The sequence below is a fragment of the Eutrigla gurnardus genome (genome assembly GCF_963514095.1).
Source record: "Eutrigla gurnardus genome assembly, chromosome: 12".
NCBI classification, from domain to species: Eukaryota; Metazoa; Chordata; class Actinopteri; order Perciformes; family Triglidae; genus Eutrigla; species Eutrigla gurnardus.
Window position 1 is genome coordinate 19,657,264 of NC_139926.1, and position 19,473 is coordinate 19,676,736.

The 19,473-nt window shown below is 42.1% G+C and overlaps 2 protein-coding genes across 8 annotated transcripts; both read right to left on the bottom strand.

Moving 5' to 3' along the window:
• Positions 1-933: 933 nt before the first annotated feature.
• On the bottom strand, positions 934-15,956 carry atf2 (activating transcription factor 2; the record flags this gene model as incomplete). 7 transcript variants are annotated; one of them, XM_084022228.1, is made up of 12 exons in its annotated part: positions 15,891-15,951; positions 15,186-15,258; positions 14,780-14,876; positions 14,574-14,692; positions 14,351-14,476; positions 13,882-14,060; positions 12,943-13,048; positions 11,585-11,689; positions 8,873-9,103; positions 7,909-8,115; positions 5,271-5,376; positions 934-2,731 (listed from the first exon to the last, which is right to left on the bottom strand). In XM_084022228.1, the coding sequence occupies exons 2-12, from the start codon at positions 15,231-15,233 to the stop codon at positions 2,523-2,525; spliced, it is 1,533 nt and encodes a 510-aa protein (XP_083878354.1). In that variant the 5' UTR covers positions 15,234-15,258; positions 15,891-15,951. The 7 variants fall into 7 exon arrangements, 5 of the variants coding, with proteins under 5 accessions (XP_083878354.1, XP_083878358.1, XP_083878355.1 ...); XM_084022229.1 differs by lacking the exon at positions 934-2,731 and adding an exon at positions 2,738-3,167 and having other exon boundaries at positions 15,891-15,952; XM_084022232.1 differs by lacking the exons at positions 13,882-14,060; positions 14,780-14,876; positions 15,186-15,258; positions 15,891-15,951 and having other exon boundaries at positions 14,574-14,588.
• Positions 15,957-16,829: 873 nt separating this feature from the next.
• On the bottom strand, positions 16,830-19,072 carry atp5mc3a (ATP synthase membrane subunit c locus 3a). Its single transcript, XM_084022235.1, has 5 exons — positions 18,988-19,072; positions 18,776-18,875; positions 17,941-18,015; positions 17,503-17,693; positions 16,830-17,394 (listed from the first exon to the last, which is right to left on the bottom strand). The coding sequence occupies exons 2-5, from the start codon at positions 18,812-18,814 to the stop codon at positions 17,280-17,282; spliced, it is 420 nt and encodes a 139-aa protein (XP_083878361.1). The 5' UTR covers positions 18,815-18,875; positions 18,988-19,072; the 3' UTR covers positions 16,830-17,279.
• Between the last annotated feature and the right edge of the window lie 401 nt (positions 19,073-19,473).

The window sequence follows — 19,473 nt, forward strand, 5'->3', positions numbered from 1 at the left end:
CACTGAACACACACGTGACTGTAACTGGAGAGCATCAGTGTGTTGGCTCAGTGAGTTAGTTTGCAAAGCGCTTTCCAACAACATGCGATTTCAAAGTGTTGTTCAAACATGTGCAAGAGACAAGACATACAAGACAATGTCAAAACATCAAATATGTTTGATTTTCAATGAAATATGTGAAGTAGAAGAGACAAATATGCAAACATTGGACAGAAGAAACAGTTTGGAGAAGAAATGAAATGCATTCAAGTGAAGTACAAGTACCTCATAATTGTACTTCAGTGGCAGTGCAGTAAACGTACTCAGTTACTTTTTATTGGCTGAGCCAAATAATTTCACCCCTGGAAATCAGCAACTTATGTCAGTGGTGGAAAGTACTGAGAATATGTATGTACTTGTACTTAATTCTACTTCACAACAGTTCAGAGGGAAATCTTGTACTTTCATTCATATATCTGACAGCTATACTTACTACAGATTAAGATTTAACACACAAAACATGCGATTAACAAATAATATGTAAAATATGATGCATTATCTGATGTGGTAAAGTTGTTAAAATTATCTCCACCATGAACAGATGTTTTAAAATGTAAATTTAAACTATACTTTTAATAGGAATATTTTTACATTGTGGTAGGTAAAAGTACTTTCATCCCAAAGCAGACACAAACGTCAGTACTTGAATCTTCCACAAGGTGGCAGAAGACACCACAAGAAACATTTGATGTGCAGCAGAAACAGCTTTCCAGACTTCAGGGGTTTTGTGTGAAAGCTACAATCAGAGTGTATAACGTTAACAGCTGCTGAAGCCTGTGTGGAGTTTATTATCATCTTACTGCTAGAAACACGATGTACAGCCGTGTATTCCTTGTTACACCATTCCCATACTCTAGAGCATCTTTCCATCTGGAGAATTAAATGGAAACTGGATTTTTAAAGAGATATTAAAAGGTTTATTACAACAACTTATCAATTAAAATCTTCATACAGAACTTTCACAAGTTACAAGTACACTTTCAACACAGTTCTCCTTATATTTGTATTTTTTTTTTTTTTTGCAGTTAAGCCATGGTAAAACAAATAACCAAAGCTTTCACAAACAACTCAAGTTGAAACAACTTGTTTAATGATATTTATCTGACCGAGACGTTATCGAATAAAGAGTTAAATTCTCGCAGAGAATCATTACCTCATGCAGATAGCACAGAACAATAAAATATAAATAAATCATACGTTAACAAAACAACATGTTAGCTTCTCATAAAACTACACAGTAGTAAGCCGGTACAGACGAAGAGAAAAAGGCAAACGGACTCTGAGGTGTGATTTGCTTCCTACTGTTATTTCAATGATGAAATGCTCACAATTCTTACAGGCGGCGGTCGTGCTGCTCTAATATACAGGATGTGATTCCAGTTCACATCTGAACACTTTTAAGTTTACATGACAAGATATTGAGTCAGGAGGAGGCCTATCCTAATGATGGAGGGCTCAGCTACTGAAACCAGACTATTCTATAAAAGAAACAAAGTTCATAACACCCACAACGATCACAGCAAATGCATCATTGATGTTATTTACACTGTTTTCTAAAAATGTCATCGAGAATCATGTAAATAACAATGTTCTTCTGCATTAAAGCCATAAACGGTCACTTATAAAGCAAAGACGGTATACAACTATATTTCCTTAGTGAGAAACTATGTTCATGAGAGCCGTCATCTGAGAAAACAGCTGTAATCAAGGTAATCCACATTATTTAAAAAAAAGTACTGAAGTACTTTGTACAAAAACATTAATGGCACTGAATGAAGTCAAAGGTACTGCAATCCTACAATCACTGCTTCAGGAACAATCAGACTACAGGTGGAATGTTGATGAAATAACACGTTAATCTAAACCGGCTCGCCTCCTTAAGACTAGTTTTACAAGCAGAGGCGAGCTCAAACATTCACTACGCGACGCCTCTACAGCCCATCTCACTCACGGAGAAGTTGTCAAATGTAAAACACGATTCAGCCATTTACATTTGTGTAACGTGACGGTATTCAAATCTACTTCTAAAAAGCTGCCAGTACTCGTGGACTGTCAAACTCTAAAAACCTGTCGTCTCTCAAAATGTGCAAAACTGAAAAAGGCAAATTATGAAAAAAAGAAAAAAATGTATGTAACTTGCTTTAAGCAGACTAATTACAAAATAACCAAAACACACTTTGGTAAAATCTCTAACAATTCACTGATCAAACCTTCAGGCCGATCGCTTTTAAATTAAATTATATATAAGATTAATAAATAAATCACAAAAAATCAGTTTTTTAACCATATATTTTACAACTAAAGTGCCTGTTTTTTTTGTCTTCAACAATTCCAGAGAAAACATTTTGCATTTTTCAAAAAAAAGCAAGGAGGACAAAATGGACCAAACATACACAAATTAAAAACAGCAGGGTTCAACGTGAAGCTGAGAGAGAATTCCTTTCCTCTGTTTGAGAGCAGAGCAGCGTTGACGTTTGGGACGATCAACTCCCCGAAGGCTGAGCCCGGCTCTCCTCTGTGCTCTGGTTAGACGTGGCGGTGGCGGCGGCGGCGCTGGAAGGGGCGGAGGCGGCCGAGGTGGCGGAGGAGGAGCTGACGCCGTTGGAGGTGCTGACGGAGCTGTGCTGGATGGCCTCGCTCTGGGGGCTGCTGGGGACCGACATCTCCTCGCAGCTCTCGTCTTTGTCCGAGACTGCGTTGTGGAAAAGAGGAGAGGAGAAGAAGAAGCTCGCACCTCTACAATGTTTGCTCACATCGGCGTTTACCTGCGACGTTCACCTGATGTCGTCCAGGAAGGGTCGGGGAAGCCATGCAGGCGTAATGAGATGCATGTGGTGTGTGAGAGCCATTTCATTAATCCCCATAATGCTACTTCTGCACCCCTTCCTTTAATTAAAGCTCCAATGTCAATTTAAACCCACATCATAAGGGTACATTACATTCTGGGGCATGTGGCAGTGTTTCCCATCCCTAACTGCATTCTCATTTGTTTTTTGTTACCTTGCCAACTACTGCAGCGACAGATGATTACAGCACCTGATTTTAATGATGCTCACACTGGAGAGTAGGGAAGACTTGGAGTCGAAATGCCACCAGCTGTTAGGCAGTTGCATTGAATTAATTGGATCCTGATGAAAAAAAAAGATGAAAAAAAAAAAAGACTCTACTCTCATGCTCTGTTTCGTAAAAGGAATAAGGCGCACGGTGATAATTAATATTGTTAATGATATGAAGTCACTTGTTATGGCACTTTGTAATTAATGATTTCGTATTTGAGAACGTGAAATACAGATTCCACAGCAAGAAGGAGCAATTAAAAGTGCCGTACAAATGTCTCCACATTAGGGGCTTCGTCTGCCTGCTTGACTGGACTTTGACCGTGTGATTTAGTGCAAGTGAATGTCAAAGCGCTATAAACTCCCTCGCTGTTTTACTATGCAGAAGGTCAACCTCAGAATAAATCAGCTTGGTGGTTTTGTTCCATGTTCAAGTGAGCATTATTACTCCTAACGACATTAAGGGGTGGCTGTCTGATATATCGTAATACTCAGAGTGTCCCCCGGGCGGCCGGAGCTTTCTCTCTGCTCTCTCGGTTTCTGAAGTGGGCTTTCGCTGTAAAGCAGATGGACGGCTCCATGTGCCAAGTGAAAGCATGTCCTGGCTTGTTTGTGGGGCAGTCTGGGCAATTTCCTCCCACCTGCCATGGTTACGCCTGGGCAGGCGATGAAGGGTATTACCAGGCCTGGGGAGCAGCGTAACCTTACGGGATGTATAACAGTGAGAAAAGGGGGGGGGGGCTTTACATGACTGAGAGCCACGGATCAGTCAGAATCAAATAATGTGCTTCACTAATTAGCAAGATCGATTATTTCAGTGATTCCCAACCAGGGGTGCTCGTGCCTCAGGGCGTACTTATGCAATTGCCAGGGGGAAAGATGGTGAAGGAGCTCAGCTAATTTGAGAAAACATAAATTATGATTTCATTTAGAACATATTGAATCAGCTGTAACACCTGTACATGTGATGTAAAGTGCATAAAAAACTCATCTGAACACACGTACGAGTACTAGATAAAGTTGAAAGAGCTCAAACTCAAATTAAACTATTGTAAAGACAGTGTGAAGGAACAAAACTCTGGATTATTTCATTCTGTGATTCCAGCAGACGTTTATTTTCATTCTCACATTAGTCGCCTTGTCTAAAATCTGTGCCACCTGTCACGAGCCAAACCGATCAACTAGGGGGATTTGGATTTGGACGAGGTTATATCTTCCCACGCAGGGTATGAAAAGTGCTCCAAATGTCATGGAAACCACGGGACAGACGTCCTCAGCAAACACATGAGAAAAAATGACCCAATTCATCTGCAGATCTTTTCTTAAAAGAGAAAAAAACACAACTATCCAGACGATACCAAATGAGACCTGGCTCTGACAGCCCACTCTGGCCTGGAAACCATCAGTCCCATAATGCACATGACGCGTGTCAGTGGGATGGTTAGCAATAAGGGATTCATAATGAACAGCCAAGCTTTGGTGGACGTCCCGCCACGACAACGCTCTGCAGTCTTGTCAAGCTTGCTGCTTTAATGGACTCATTTCAGAGGCAATCATTGTCAATACAAGTCAGCGGCGGCGTTTAGAGCGCAGTGGAGAAGTGGCTCGGAGCGCCACTTGTTCTCGCCCCGCGTACCGGCTCATCTGCGAGGGGAGGGTGAGTTATGACCGGAAACACCGGAATGACAGAGAACCCGGTCTCCGGGAAACGAAGAAATATTGGCGATATAATTCTAAATGAGATCCATGTGACCAAACGGAAGAATCCTCCTCACATATTCAGATATTCATGATCGTCGCATGGTGTGACAAAATAGAGCTCGTGCTCATTTCTTGACAATCCAAAGCATCCTTCCTTCCAGACATTTAGTTTCATCTGACAAACATTTATTTATGTGTTAAATGAGGAGTGAACACCTGGCTTCCTGTGGATGCCACCTGTGGCCTCATGGACACACTCAGACAATGCCGTCGGGGGGAATTTGTCTGAAACCACGCCGCCCATAAATATCGTAACTTTTGCAAACTTTTTTTTTTCTTAAAGGGGATCTAATATGTCGATAGCTCTTTCTGTTTGGCCATAAGTAAAACATGTCCTTCTCGTGGTTAGCCGGAGCTCATTTTAGAAGCCTTTCGCTGGGAGCCTCGGGCTGAGAATAATGGAGCATTACTCACTGTGATAGCCAGATTTCTTCTGCATGGCGGTTACGGGGCAATCTTTATGAGCCAGAAGAAGCTGCTTCAGCTGAGCCACTTCGTTTCTCAGCAGGGTGACTTCACTCTTTGAGAGAGGGGAGACGCACAACAGCACTCAATAACACGGTCACTCCAGCCTGGAGCGTGCAGCACAGCAGATCGTTAGGTGGAGACAAACAGACGACATGTGCACATAGTTGAGAACCAGAGGAAAGCCAGATTTCTTGACGTTGATTATTCAAATAGTGGAAAACATGTTGGAGAGTTGTACAAGTTTGATAACAATGAAACATCCACTAGCAATTTATTAACACAGAAGATACGCAACCAACTTATAGTTGTGTTGTTTTTTTTACTGCGTTTTACAGTAAAATAAATAAATATGATGGTGCTCTCTGGTGGACAAACTGTGTAATGATGACACAGTTTCTACATTATCTCGATCTCGACATTTCAACACTGTTCTTGTTACTTTTAGGCACACGTTTAATCAGATACTGATATATTTACTTAAAAAAGAAAATATTTGCAAATGCGAATGTCGAAAATCACTATATTTTTGACCAAATATTATCGATATTGCAACGATATTGTGGTGCCTTCTTAAAATATTTACTCATGTTTGATCAATAATCATCAGAAATGTTGATATAATGACTACGTGGGTAAAAAGGCAAATATTAGAAGATCAGAAAATGACATCACTTTACTGTAAATCAGCTTTTAAAATCAGGAAAAAACAACAGTTACACCAAAACCCCATCTAGTCTGATGTCATAATATGGATATATTACCAAGCCCTCGTTTGTACAGTAAGCCTAAATGACCGCTACATCACAGCAGATAAACTCCACATTAAACAGCGCACACAGGGCAGCGGCGTAATGAATGAACTCAGAATAAAGTATGATGCACTTCTTCATTAATGCTTTTCCTGCACAATAATTAAGGGCCTTCACTGGCTCCCGACCAGCACCATTTGTCAGGAGGTGAGCTGTTCGCATTGTCAGTGCAACTTTGTAGACGCTGCCGAGATTTACACTCTCGTGTCGTTACAGCTCCCGAGGGAGGCCGGGGATTTCTGCATGTCGTAAAAAAAGAGGGCCACATTACGCTGAAGGTGACTTTAACTGGATTTAGAGCGGCCGGGGGCCCACAGAACACCCAATGGCAGATTTAAGCTCCTTCTCTTCTCCTTTAAAAAAGGACTACGGGCGGCTTAATCTATTAGTCTAAAAGCAGCCAATTTATTTGATTCCATCTGTTTAGTCTTGCTGGTGTTGGCAGGACTCAGCTATTGTAAGACAGATTTAAAACACAGCTGGAAGGAGCGTATGTAACGCATTTAGCCAAAGCCATATTCACTGCGTTTCCCACCATGACTGCTGCCATTTACAGTTAATATAAACACAATCCTCTCCCTCCACTCCTCTATGTGGATCCCTTGTAGACAAAAGTCAGAAATGTTAACATCCAGGACAAAACGGTTTCGTTAGTTTGACGTGAAATAAATACTTTAACAGCTCAGCAGTGAAAATACGAAGGTGTTCTGTTGGACGACGACAGTAAAGCTGACATTCACGCTCCGGCTACAGCAACGCCGCACCGCATCATAGCTGGAATTATAAAACTGGCCTTTTGAGAGTTAAACTTGTTTCTAACTTTGTGAATTAATCAAAATTGAGCAAATGGTGATGCTGCGAGCCCTGTGAGCTGCCTGGCCTGACACCTCATTAAAACGCCAGTTAAGGATGATGTAAAAATAATTGTGCATCATTAGAGGCAGTTTCACTGATCAGCTGGGCCATGTCAGCAGGGGGGCTTTTACAAAAACTGCACTGCTGATTAATGCCTTCATATAAAGCGCCCTTTTATTCTCCGCCACATGTTGTTCCCTTCTTTGTAGTTAACAGCGATGCCCTGTTTATAACCCCGTCCACTCACCTATCCTTCCCCTTTCATCTGCCTGTGTTCAAATGCATTCTCCAACAGCACACTCATGACAAGTGTTTTTGAACCACATATTAACGACATGAACTTATGCGTTTATGCCGCCGCCTCTCCTCCCCTCCTCCACCATTCCACATCTTACTCCGCTTTCGTGGAAAAAAATAAGACAAGTGAGCAAATAAACACCACATCTCATTTAATTGTCTGGAACACCGATGTGCCGCACCCCCGGCTCACACTTATCAACAGAGACAGCGGATACATGAACTGTTTCGAACTTGTCAGCATCAGATCCTAATTGCTTCCAGCAAAATGAAGGTTCAAAAAGACACCTTTCCCTAGGAGATTTTTGAGGCCATTCAGTAAACTGCCGAGACAGAAGCGAAGACACGCTTGTGCGCGGCTGACATCTGGAGGATACATCTTTATTGACAGGGACATATCGATGTAAAGGGCCCGCACACCGCTGCTGTCACGCGGCAGCTCTTCTTAATCGGCTTTAATGACTTCATCACCGCAGAAGGGAAAAGTCTGTGTGCGAACGCCGGCGCCGGCAACACATGGTGCTAAACAGACACGCGCATGCATTCACAAGCCGACATATTGATGTGTGAAAGGAGAAGAAGATGAGGTAGCTGTTACATGCAGTGTAGGAGGTAAAGAGCACCTGTAGCGATCCGTTCATGGAGTTGAGGTCGTCGGCCTTCCTCTCCAGAGACTGGACCCACACTTTCCTCTTCTGCCTACAGCGAGAAGCTGCAGCCCTGTTACGCTCCAGGAACTTGCGCCGCTTCTCATCAGGGTTTTCGCTTGTGGTTCTGCGTCGTCGCCCCCCTGTGCTTGGGGGGTTTTGCGCAGGGGGCGCTGGGGAAGCCTGAACAATAAGAACAATAACACAAAAACAAATAACTGGCAGAACAAAACCACATCTATAATGTACTGCTGTCATCGTTGTGAATAGTCCACACTGAGAAACTGAACTGATGTGGTTAAAACTCGTAAAATACGGCAGTAATCACATTATATACTCAGTTTAGTGGCCTGTATGTGATGATCAGGACAGCAGTGTCACCAAGTAATACATTTAACGTGCCCGTTTAAACAGGAAAACAATAATCAAATCCAGCTTCAGGTCATCTTAACAACATCATATTTAAACAACTGACAGATAATGCTGTTGTGTTTATATAAGGCTTTATAAATAGGCAGGAACAGACAGAAAGCTAACGAGCACACCGACGTGTCTACATCTGGGATGGGTATTGTTGGAACTTTTTTTTTATTCTACCGCTGACAATATTTTTTTTCGTCCCGAGAGGAAACATCTTTTCTGAGAAATATAAAATGTTTTTTCTACATAACACCTTTTTTAGTTGACAAAAGTCTTAAAACTAGCTGCCATACAAGAACTTTTCCTAGATAAAATATATGTAAGATTATAATTCTGTTTTTGATATTACAGGTACATTTCAGTCGGTACCAAAACATAACTGAAGTTCAACATGCAGGCCTACTGGATGCAGGACGCCTGTCCTTGAACGAGTTATAAGGATTATTATGTATGCATATCTGCAGATTACAGAAACAAAGAAGTCTCTTCTGTGAAACATACTGCAGGTGTGCACACTTACAGGCGTCTCCGTGGTGGAGGTGGCCGGCTGCTGGAGGGGATTGGGAGACGGCTCCTCGGTCGTGGGCAGGTGAGGAGCCGGAGCCGGAGATAGGACCGCGATGGGGGCTGGACTCGGGGTCGGGGCGGGAGAAGTGGGAGCAGCAGTGTGGGTGACGGCGCTGCTCTGGACTTCACCACCATTTCCGTTGGTTACCTGAGGAAGCTGCTGGCTTAACGTGGCTTTCAGTTTCTGGGAAGAGAATTCAGCAATGGAAGAACATTCAGTTATGTAAACACGGTAAAAAGGAGCTGACAGGAAACCTTTAACACTTGTATTAGGGTACCAAAGTCTAGTCACTGGCAGTTGAGGTATTTGTTTTACACTATATAACTATGATTTTCATTCAGAAAGAAGCTTATTATAATAAAAAAAAGTGATCTAAAATTCAAATCTAATTGACAGACACTTTAAATTCAAGGACAACAAACAAGGCTTAAATGTTTTCACCTGGATTTCTAACACAACCTAACAAATCCCTCGACGGCTTATGAAAATGTGTGATGTCGAGGAAAGTGATACCAAGAACGCCAGACTCATTCTAGTATCAGCAGTTAGTGAACAGACTGCAACATCTTGCTTCAGTGAAGCTGAGTTTAAAACAGTCAGCAGAGAACAAGAAGAGAGGTATCACCGCTGACATTATCACCACGGACGTTACTGGATTATGTGAAATATCCTCCTTCTACAAGCACTTATATTATAGTATTCAAAATCAAATGTATTCAAATCCAAATCAGGCTTATAAAATAGGATTATGGAGGGAATAAATCCTGCTTTAGTTAAGAAACGTCTAAAAAAGTAGAATTAAATCATCTTGAAAGAAACAAGGCAAAGAAGCTGATGAAACACGTATGTTTAGGCTGTAATCTTATGGTTACCAAAGGTGATGAATGCCAGCGGCACATAATGTGACCCAAATTATTTAAAAAAATACATAATAATAATAACAATTCACTTCTTTGAACATTAACTGCATACGCTTCACCATTCACAGAAACCGTTTCTCTACAGATCCGCGTTCATGATTCACAAGCCAGCTCCTCGAGCATCAAACGCTGAACAAACAAGGTGAAAGTGAACGAGCCTTTCGCAGCCATAACAAAGTGAGAGGGAATACATTTACATGAGAAAACAGAGGAGCACATTATTCTAACCACTACCTTTGCCAGACCAATCTATCTACCAAATTAGTTTATCGTGTAATACCCTTCCAGAAGCTCTTCTGGCAGAAACAAGATATTATTCTCTTGGAATGGCCCATAGAAAGAGGGGAACGCCAGTCAGATTCATATTTCATCTCTGCCATGGAAACCTCATCAGTGTAATAACCCTCCATCTCATGGGTGTTATTCAACCATCTGCTACTATATTACTTATCTTTATTTTGCAACTAATTAACAGCATAATCTTCTAAATTCAGCAAGTTAATTATCATTATTGTGGTCTTTGCAGCATCATCAGTCCTTGTAAAGTGCCGTCTCCGCGCCCCCCTGAGAGGGAGGGTGGGGGCGGGGAGCGGGGCAGGTTGAGTGGGGGTCTGTTTTCTTGACGTGGGCTCATTAGGTGTTTGCTGATGAGCTGAGTGCAGTGGGAGGCACCGGGAGTGAGAGGATGGGGGGGTCAGGTCAGGCAGGATTCTGCTGAACAAAAGGTTCCATGCAGGGTGAGGCCGACTTAATGTGCCTCGCTGAGCGTGTGCCAGGATGCCCCCAGCTGGCTTTTGCTGGTAGCCCCCCTCCGGTTGGCCCCGGTGACGGCATGCTGAGCACAACGCTGTCTCCGCGTTTGTCATCTCCACACCCCATGATCCCCGACAACACCACCACCGCCCCCCCCACCTCCCTTCACTTCTTCCTCGCCAGTCAGGATCAGTCTAACACACACACACCTCCTCTCTGCAGTTTATCTGTTAATTTCCACAGGCGGAGCATGCTGCGAACACTTACAGGTTCTGTGATCCGTGCTTCATCACGTTGCCACTGATCTCCCTCTCAACACTTCATATCCCGACCCTTCAACTATCACTTTTCACACAGGAGGTCCTAGTTACAGGACTGCTGTGGCCATCCTCTCCACACACAGCAATAATTAGAATAAAGAGCTTTCCGTGTTCCCGGTCTGACAAAGAGGAGCAAATCATTAAATTCGTATTTGTAAAAGAAAATAAGTAAGTCTTATTTTTGGGCTATTACGATATGAAAGCATGTTTTGTAACACACTTTAGGCTGCATCTTTTAATGAAAGGTACTTTACAAAGACAATTATCATCATTATTATTGCTACTATTATGATTTTATTATTATAGAAGCTAGAACCATTGAGCATTTTGCTTAAAATATGACAAAAATAATTATTTGATTCATTTCAGATTGAATAACTGGTTAATCAACAAATCCTTGCCTAGAAAGCAGAAAGAAAATGTTTTAATGATATCTTAGACGGTAAAATCCAGGTGGAAAGTGCATTGATAAAAAAAAATAATGAAAATCTAACAACAGTTTTTGGAATACTTCCGACCCAACCTGTCACGAGCGCCCTTATCTGGTCAAAGAAAAGCCACTTATCTTCAGGCTCCCTCATTACTTTGGTTGGTATTATGCCTCTCGGATGGAAAATGACAGACTTAACATGGAAATAATGCTTGATGTAAAAAGAAGAGACAATTAATACCAGCTTTGCTTCTGATTGGGCGGGCTGAGGCTGAGGCTGCGGCTGTGGCGAGGGAGGTCCTGGGATCCCGGGGACGTTAGGCACTATGGTGACAGGTCTGACAAGCTGACAGGAGAGACACACAAACGGATCAGCACTGAGAATATTTTTTTCTTCGGCTGCAAAAAAGGCAGGCGCCGCTCCCACACAACACACACTCACACACACACACACACACAGCCGCGGCAGGCTCTCAGAGTTTCCTCATATCTCAGCCTCATTAGGTTGGATGGCCTGTTATTTCGTGGAGGCAGCGCCACATGGAGATGCAGTGTGCACGCTAATGAACCTCTGCCTGCCTGCGTGAGAGCATATGGGCAGGGAAGCTGAGGAGAGGATGGAGAGACACGAGTCGGAAGGCCAGAGCCAGGCCTCCTCCCGCAGACGCTGACAATTGAGACAGAGGGTGGTGGGGAGAGCTGGAGCGAGAGAGAAAGAAAGTGGGGGGGAGGAAATGATCGAGTGAAAGGGAGGCCCACTGGTGGCTCGTGTTCTCGGTCTACTTTTGCCCTCTTTTACTCGTCAACGGCTTTCCCAATCCCCGCAGACGAGGAAGATAGAGGTTTTTTTCCCTGCTGTGCTGCTATCAGGAGATAATCATCTGCTGCTCAGTGTTCCACACAGACAACCAGGACTACTGTGAACAACAAGACAAGCTTCCATATGGGGCACTTAAAAAGACCAAAAAGACCTTGATTTACAACATGTTTCCTGCACGAGACACTGTCGTGGGTTGCGGTTATAATTGCTTTGCAAAACACATTAGTAGTATCATCTATCTGCTCTGCCAGAAATTAAGAGTGTTGATTCTAATTGTACAAGGACAAATAGTATTGAAGGATTCTGGACCGGAGCCTGCTGTGCCTCAGCCAAATGTTGTGTCTTTGCCACTGTGACACACAGTTGTACTCTAAAGTCCATTATTTTTCCTCAACAGCTCTGAATTCAATGCCAAATCTGGAGCTGCCAAAAGCAGTAAATAGTCCCTCTGTCCAAGTAGAGCAAAGGAAATATGTGGTATGTTCACTTTTGGAAGGACAACAACCGCAAACATGCGCCCAGCACAGCATCAAGCTATTCGACACTAGACTGAAATATATTTATCTATACAAAATGCTTTTGTTCATTAGTTGGTTCATTCTTGTCCATGGAAACAGTAGTCGACAACACACAACACACCTCAAGATTCATTCTGTTCTGGGGCTTTGTGATTGGGCTGAAAGCCTTAAAGGGCTCAGAAAACAAGGAAATGTAAACATTTACAGTCCCATAAACACCGAAATGCGACATTAAAGTGATATAACGGACAGCACACTCACAGTCGGAATATGAACACTTGAGGCTGTAATAGACGCAGGTATAGCGACTGGCATGGTCTGGCCGTTAGGCAGCTGTAAGAGCACGGGGAAGGTGCCAGACACTGGGCTGAAGGGGGAAAGAGAGAGAGAGAAAACAAATCCCAGTGAAGGAAACAACAAACAATTTAGTGATTAACACACAAAACATAATCTGTCACATTAAAGACAAGGGTGGCTGCTACTACTACTCCAGCATAATGTCATAATCAGGCAACAACGTATGGAAATAAAGTGGAACCGAAACAAAATCCAACTCAAAAATACACCCGTTGTGTAACAGGTTCAAGCAATTATTATGAAGTTATTAGAAAACATATTGTGTCATCACATTAGACCTCATAAGTGGCATCAGATATGGACTGCTGGTTTGGTAAAAGCACGTGGGGTTTCCACTAAATCGTCGTTTTCAAGTATTCATTTAAATACATGATATTTTAACCTATGCCTTTCAATTTGAAGCATATTTTACTATCGAAAATCTGAAGGGAACATTCCAAACAAACTGCTTCCTTTATTGATCATTGCCTCGTCGATTATTTGTGTGGGTTCGGATACATTTTTTTAAATTGCTTCACCAGGGAGCCAGATTTAGGATGAAAGCATCATAATCCGTGTCCATGCGTCACTGCAACACATAGTTTTTCGTAAGGCTGGGCAATAATTCAATAGTGGAATCATATCGTGATGACATATATGTGAGCTATCCTGATGTTGACTTATGAGGTCTACAGCCAAAAATAAAATAAAAAATCCTGAGTGCAAATAAATACAAAACAAAACAAGCACATGCCTCATGGAAATATGAGCTCACCAATAAATAAACAAACGGCACAAATATTAAAAAAGATGACTTAATAAAACCATGATTTTAAAGAAAAATGGACGTTTTGAGTTACTTACACTATAGGCCTATTAGTGGATGGGACTTGGGTAATAACAGAGCTAGATGTTGGTGATGGGAGAGCTTGCTGTATTACAACATTAGCCTCTGAGGTTGCTAGAAGTACATTGGGAACTTGGAGAGATGCAGGATGGACTATAGTGGATGTTGGCAGTGAAGCTGGCTGCAAAGATAAATCCTGAAAACATCATACAAGACCTTAGCGGCAGGAAGGATTTAATGAACACCAGATTGTTAAGTAGGGTTGTAACGGTATGAGGATTTCACAGTTTCAGGGTATCATGGCATAACTATTCTTATTATAAAGGTACTTATTATCATCATCATCACCAGGTACAATGATCCTTAGAAGACTGTAAATGTAAAATGTTATATAACTGAACACCTGCTATGCACTCTTCATGACAACCTCGTAGACTCCCTGTGATCAAACAAACAGTAGCAACAGCTCGTTCAACCAGGCTTTACCTTGTCATCATTCGTAGTCGATTCGGGGTGAGGCAGAGGGCTATCTCGATGGGACTCCATAGCCGTCGGTTCTTCTGTTTTGTTGCGTATGATAGGCGTCGCGAGAGGTGACAAATCCAATGGTAACTATGTAACAGCGAGAATAAATCAATACAACACATCAGTGATATAAATGCTAAGCAGAGGGCAAAAAAAATGAAGGTAAGATGGCGATGCGAACAACCTTTTTAACGTCATCTTCAGTTGCCTTTTTGAAGTCGTGGTCGAACGGACTTGCAAGTTCATTGAAAAGTCCAACTTCCTCGCAGTTCTTCAAAAAGCGGGTAGGTGTAGGAGTTTGGTCTGCAAGGGAGGAAACCTTCAGGTCCAAGAATGTAACGTTGAGTATAATACATTCATAAAAAACAACTCAACTTCAGGAGCACTGACCAGCAATAATGGCACTGTCGTTCCTTGCCGGGCCAAACTTCAGGGTCATCTCATGTTTGTGTTTGTGGACAGCCAAGTGATCCTCATTTGTGAATCTCTATGTACCGTTGAAAAAAGATAAACAGACAGGCCAATTTTAAACATCAATATCACTCAGATAAAGACAAAACGTGTGTAATATAAGTATAAGTTTCATATTCTGTCCACATTTACATATTTATGTGAGTGGACTTGATGCCTAAAACGACGCTCTGTACAGTTCCAACCAAAAACTGATTATATCTACATACATTTGTGATTTTAATGTATTATTAGTTCATATTATAAATCACACTCCAGCTTTACTGTCTGTCCACTGACAAAGAAATTAAAACAGTAACATTTTGTGATAACACCGACGACTTACCTGTCCACACCCTGGAGCAGTACATTGGAAAGGTCTGTCATCACTCATATTAAGGACTTCCTGTTATGTCAGCCTGAGGTCAAACAAAGAGAAGGCACGCGCAGGGGTTAAATATCACACCTAGAGATGTGCATCCATGTAAGAAACAACTGTTGACGACTGTGGTTGCTTCCAAACGTTGAATACACAATGTGGCTGTAGCACAAATGTCAGCAGATGAGCTGAGCTCCCGCGCGACTAACGGTTGGAGTTACAGGTGAAAGTCCTGAGAGGGACAAGCTAGAAATTTGGACAAAGCAGCATCGATGATGGGCGGGCTGCTTCGGTTGTTTACACCTCGGTGTCATCATACGAGATGGTCCCGTTTGTTTTGGTCCGGGTGTGCGGCTGAGGAGAGCACCCTGAGCTATCCCCCGCGGACACTTTTACCGATTTTATTATATTTAAATATCACGGTGGGGGGAAAAGGCGCAAACAACAAAACCTATGAGGTTATTTTCTGCCTCCAAGTCGCCTCCGTAGTGTAGCGCGAGCTCCAGCGTTAACACACAGCCGTCGCCATATTTGGACCACAGTCTCTCTGTAAACAGAGGAGGTGTCAACGTTTACTTCGCGGTCGTTTCATTGTAGCTCGCAGTGCCAGAAATTATGCCTTTTACATTCGCGTTGTGTACACATTCGTTATCAGCATAAGTGGTGACTTACCCCCCAGCCAAAACCCTGGATCTCCCCCAAAATCCCACGTCTGTACCAAAATATCGCGAGAACAGATGGAGGCTCTTCCGTAAACGTCACGCAAACAGAGCCAGGATCATCAGGTCGTTTTTGAACGAATAGTGTGCGTGTGTAGACACACAAATACTTTTAATACTTGTTTAGTTACCTGCATCTACTCCATCGCCCTCACTAAAAAATCTAGAATTGATGTGGGGCTTTATTTTTTGTTATATGTTTGTGTGTGTGTATATATATATAAATAAAATAAACTTTATTTATGCAAGTTGCATACTCCTTTAATGTTTGGTTTTAGTGCACCTTGAAGATGCATTCATAACCATTTCATTTTTAAATAATGGAATTGTGGCAGCCTGCGTTATCTTTCAATATGAGCGCCCCTTGTCCAGGGTTAACTATTAGTTACCCAATTAAGGAGTCATTGTTTTTTTTTTTTGTATTTTCAGAAGGGGTTAATAAATATGTACGTGTACATATGTTTGCTTTCACTTCAATCTTAAACTGTCAGCTATCCTGCTTTATTTTGTTTGGTATTCAACATTAGTTTGTTTGTTCTTTGATTTGAAAGTTTAGGTTTTATAAATAGTTTAGTATCTAAAAAAATAAAAGCCCATAACCAAGCCCAACAGGTTCAAATTGATCGACAACAAACCAAAGCTTAAGATTCTCAATTTACAGTGACACACAATTGAAAAATGATCTTCCTTTGGACAAGCTGGTACCAGCAGATGTTTGGCATTTTTTCATCAATAACTGACTGAAATAGTAAACGACAACTGGTATTCTGAAACAATTGACATGTTCCAGTTTGAACAAAATTCAGTCCAATCGAAGCAGCTTCCATTACAGAAAGTCTGTTTTTTAAACACTCGGTAGGAAATTCAACAAAGTCAAAAACCATTATATAGCTCAATTAAATTGTCTAGATTTATTCAATGCCATTTACAAAAGCAAGCACTCACTTGCTGCTTAATTACAGTACTCTTTAACTGCATCTAAACCAAGAATTCCTTCAGGTGGACCCCAAAAAACTTGCATGTGATGTGCTGTGAAAAGAAGGCTGACGTATGGTAACTCAAAGCAGATGCTTCACAGACGACATTCAAGAGATCAGTTTGCTTTCTATTATGCTAGCATGATATTCCAGACATAAAAGTTACCGCCACGTTAAATAGTCAAATACATGTATTTTAATCACGTAATTTCTTACATCTGTACAATACATGTTTTGCGTATTTCAGCAGTGTCTGAAAGTCTTGAAAATGTACATTTCCATGACACCAACACGGAACAATTTTGGTAGCCACAATAAAATATGTAGTCACATTGGTAATGAAAGTGTTGTATGACAGCAGAGTTTTACATTGCAAACAGGATAAGGAAAGCGACCATCAAACAGAACAGTCCCATAGCTTCAGACAGGGCGAACCCCAGGATGGCATATGAGAACAGCTGCTGCTTCAGAGATGGGTTCCTGCCAAAGAGCATAAACTGTTAGTATGAAAAACACAAGCACGAACCACAAAACTATTAATCCAAAGTGAATTTGAATATTTTCAGGATCTAGGTCGTGAGAACAAACCTAGCGTAGCCGATGATGAGACTGCCGAACACGGTCCCAATTCCAGCTCCGGATCCAGCCACTCCGACTGTGGCAGCTCCAGCTCCAATGAACTTGGCAGCGGTGTCAATGTCCCTGCTGATAGCGCTGGTCTGGAAGCCCCTCAGTGTGACCTGGGTGAGGGGGCTCTGTGGCATTACAGCAACACCGCTCTGGAGCAAGACAAGAAAAATCATAAACTTTCACCTTTACAGCCAATGCCATGAGATGAAAATTGAATTTGTCTATCATAACAGCACTAAAACAAAGGGCATTAGTGATGAATAACTGATTAAACGTCTAAATTACAATGTTCATGATCACCTATCCAGTACAAAAACATGACCATTTCTAAGTTAACCTTCACATGTAGTAGAATGGCAGTTGCAGCCCCAGTAGAAATCCTGTATTTCTTCTTACCTCTGTTTTGAGCTCAGGCCTGGACAGCACAGAGGCAGAGAGGGGTCTGTAAAGAGCCCGGGAACCAGCACGGACCTGAACACCACAGATACAACACACACAAGCTGAATAAGTCATGAAACAGACCATTGGTAACTATTCCCAGTCCAAGCAGGTGGAAGGCACCTTGAATGTCACTTTGTCTATCACTGCTGTGCAAACACTTTGACCTGTGGCCTCTAATGGCTATGGAGTAGTCTGCTGTCAAAGTCACTCTGTTTTTGTTCATCCATGTTGCTGGCAAATTACAATTACCATTAAATGGCAAGCTGACTAACACATTGGCCCATTGTAATTTAAACTAGTTAGCATGCTAGCGCTACTAGAAACAGAAATATGACCTTGGGGAATGATTTAACATCAACAGCCTGCATTTAATTGAGAGGACAAAGTGCCCTAATAACCAATGAGATTGTACATATTAATCAGCCACGTTTGAGTTTCCAGGTGAACAATATATCCCACCAACAGAGGCTTGTAATGACCTTAGCTAACGGCCATTACTGAAAATGTCCACAGTACAAGCTAATGCAAAGGCAGGTTTCCTCCCCCCGAAGATAACTTACATGCACCTCACTCATGAAATAGGCAGGTTACATTGCAGCCGTTTAATAAGCTGTAAGGCTGCGCTTTAGCATTAGCTAGCTAGCCTGTTGGCCTAGCATGATATACCCTTGTCAGTAGGCTGCAGTCAAGTTCAGCCAGAGGCCCAGCGGATTCATTCGGGACATTTAAAAAGAAAAGCAGAGCTCACAACCCACACGGTGAAAACACAACGACGACAAAAAGGACTCACCAGAGCCGGCGTGGAGACGAACTTTGCACAGGCGTACATGTTTCTAATTTAGGTCGTTTTTAACCGGTTCGGTCAAAATCTGGTTGAAGCCCGGGTCTCTCTGAGGAAGGAAGACCGGAGAGAAGTAAGGTCAAACGGGTGTAAAAACGCTCCACAGAGAAAATACACGCATTCATGTGCACATTCACATCCATTCTGCATGCCATCCTCACTTGTGCGCCGCGACGACGAGTTAAGACAGAGGATGCAACGGGATTTACAACGCTACGCTTCTCATTCAAACTGCCATTACACACTTACCGACTGCAGAAGGTCGAAACACAGTGGAGGAGTGCGCATGCGCGATATGACGCACGTAGAGGCCCGGATGATGACAGTTGGAAGGTCATTTCACAAAAACTTTATTTAAAATTTCCCGGCAGCAAATGCTCATTCACAAAACTAACCTTTGTTTACACACGGTCCGTGTCAATTAATGGTCGTTGTATAATTACATCATTGATTACATTTAATTATATTGTTTAAAGTAATATTGATGGAAACAGACAACTCCTGTTGGTCTGGTAGTTCTACTTAAATGTTGAACAGAAGCTGAAGAGATTTTAATTTAAAGAGACATGAAAAACATGGGAGTTTTGGTTTTTTAATACTTAATTCGGTGGAAAAGTGGGGTTTTCAATGGGTAAGTTTTATTTAAA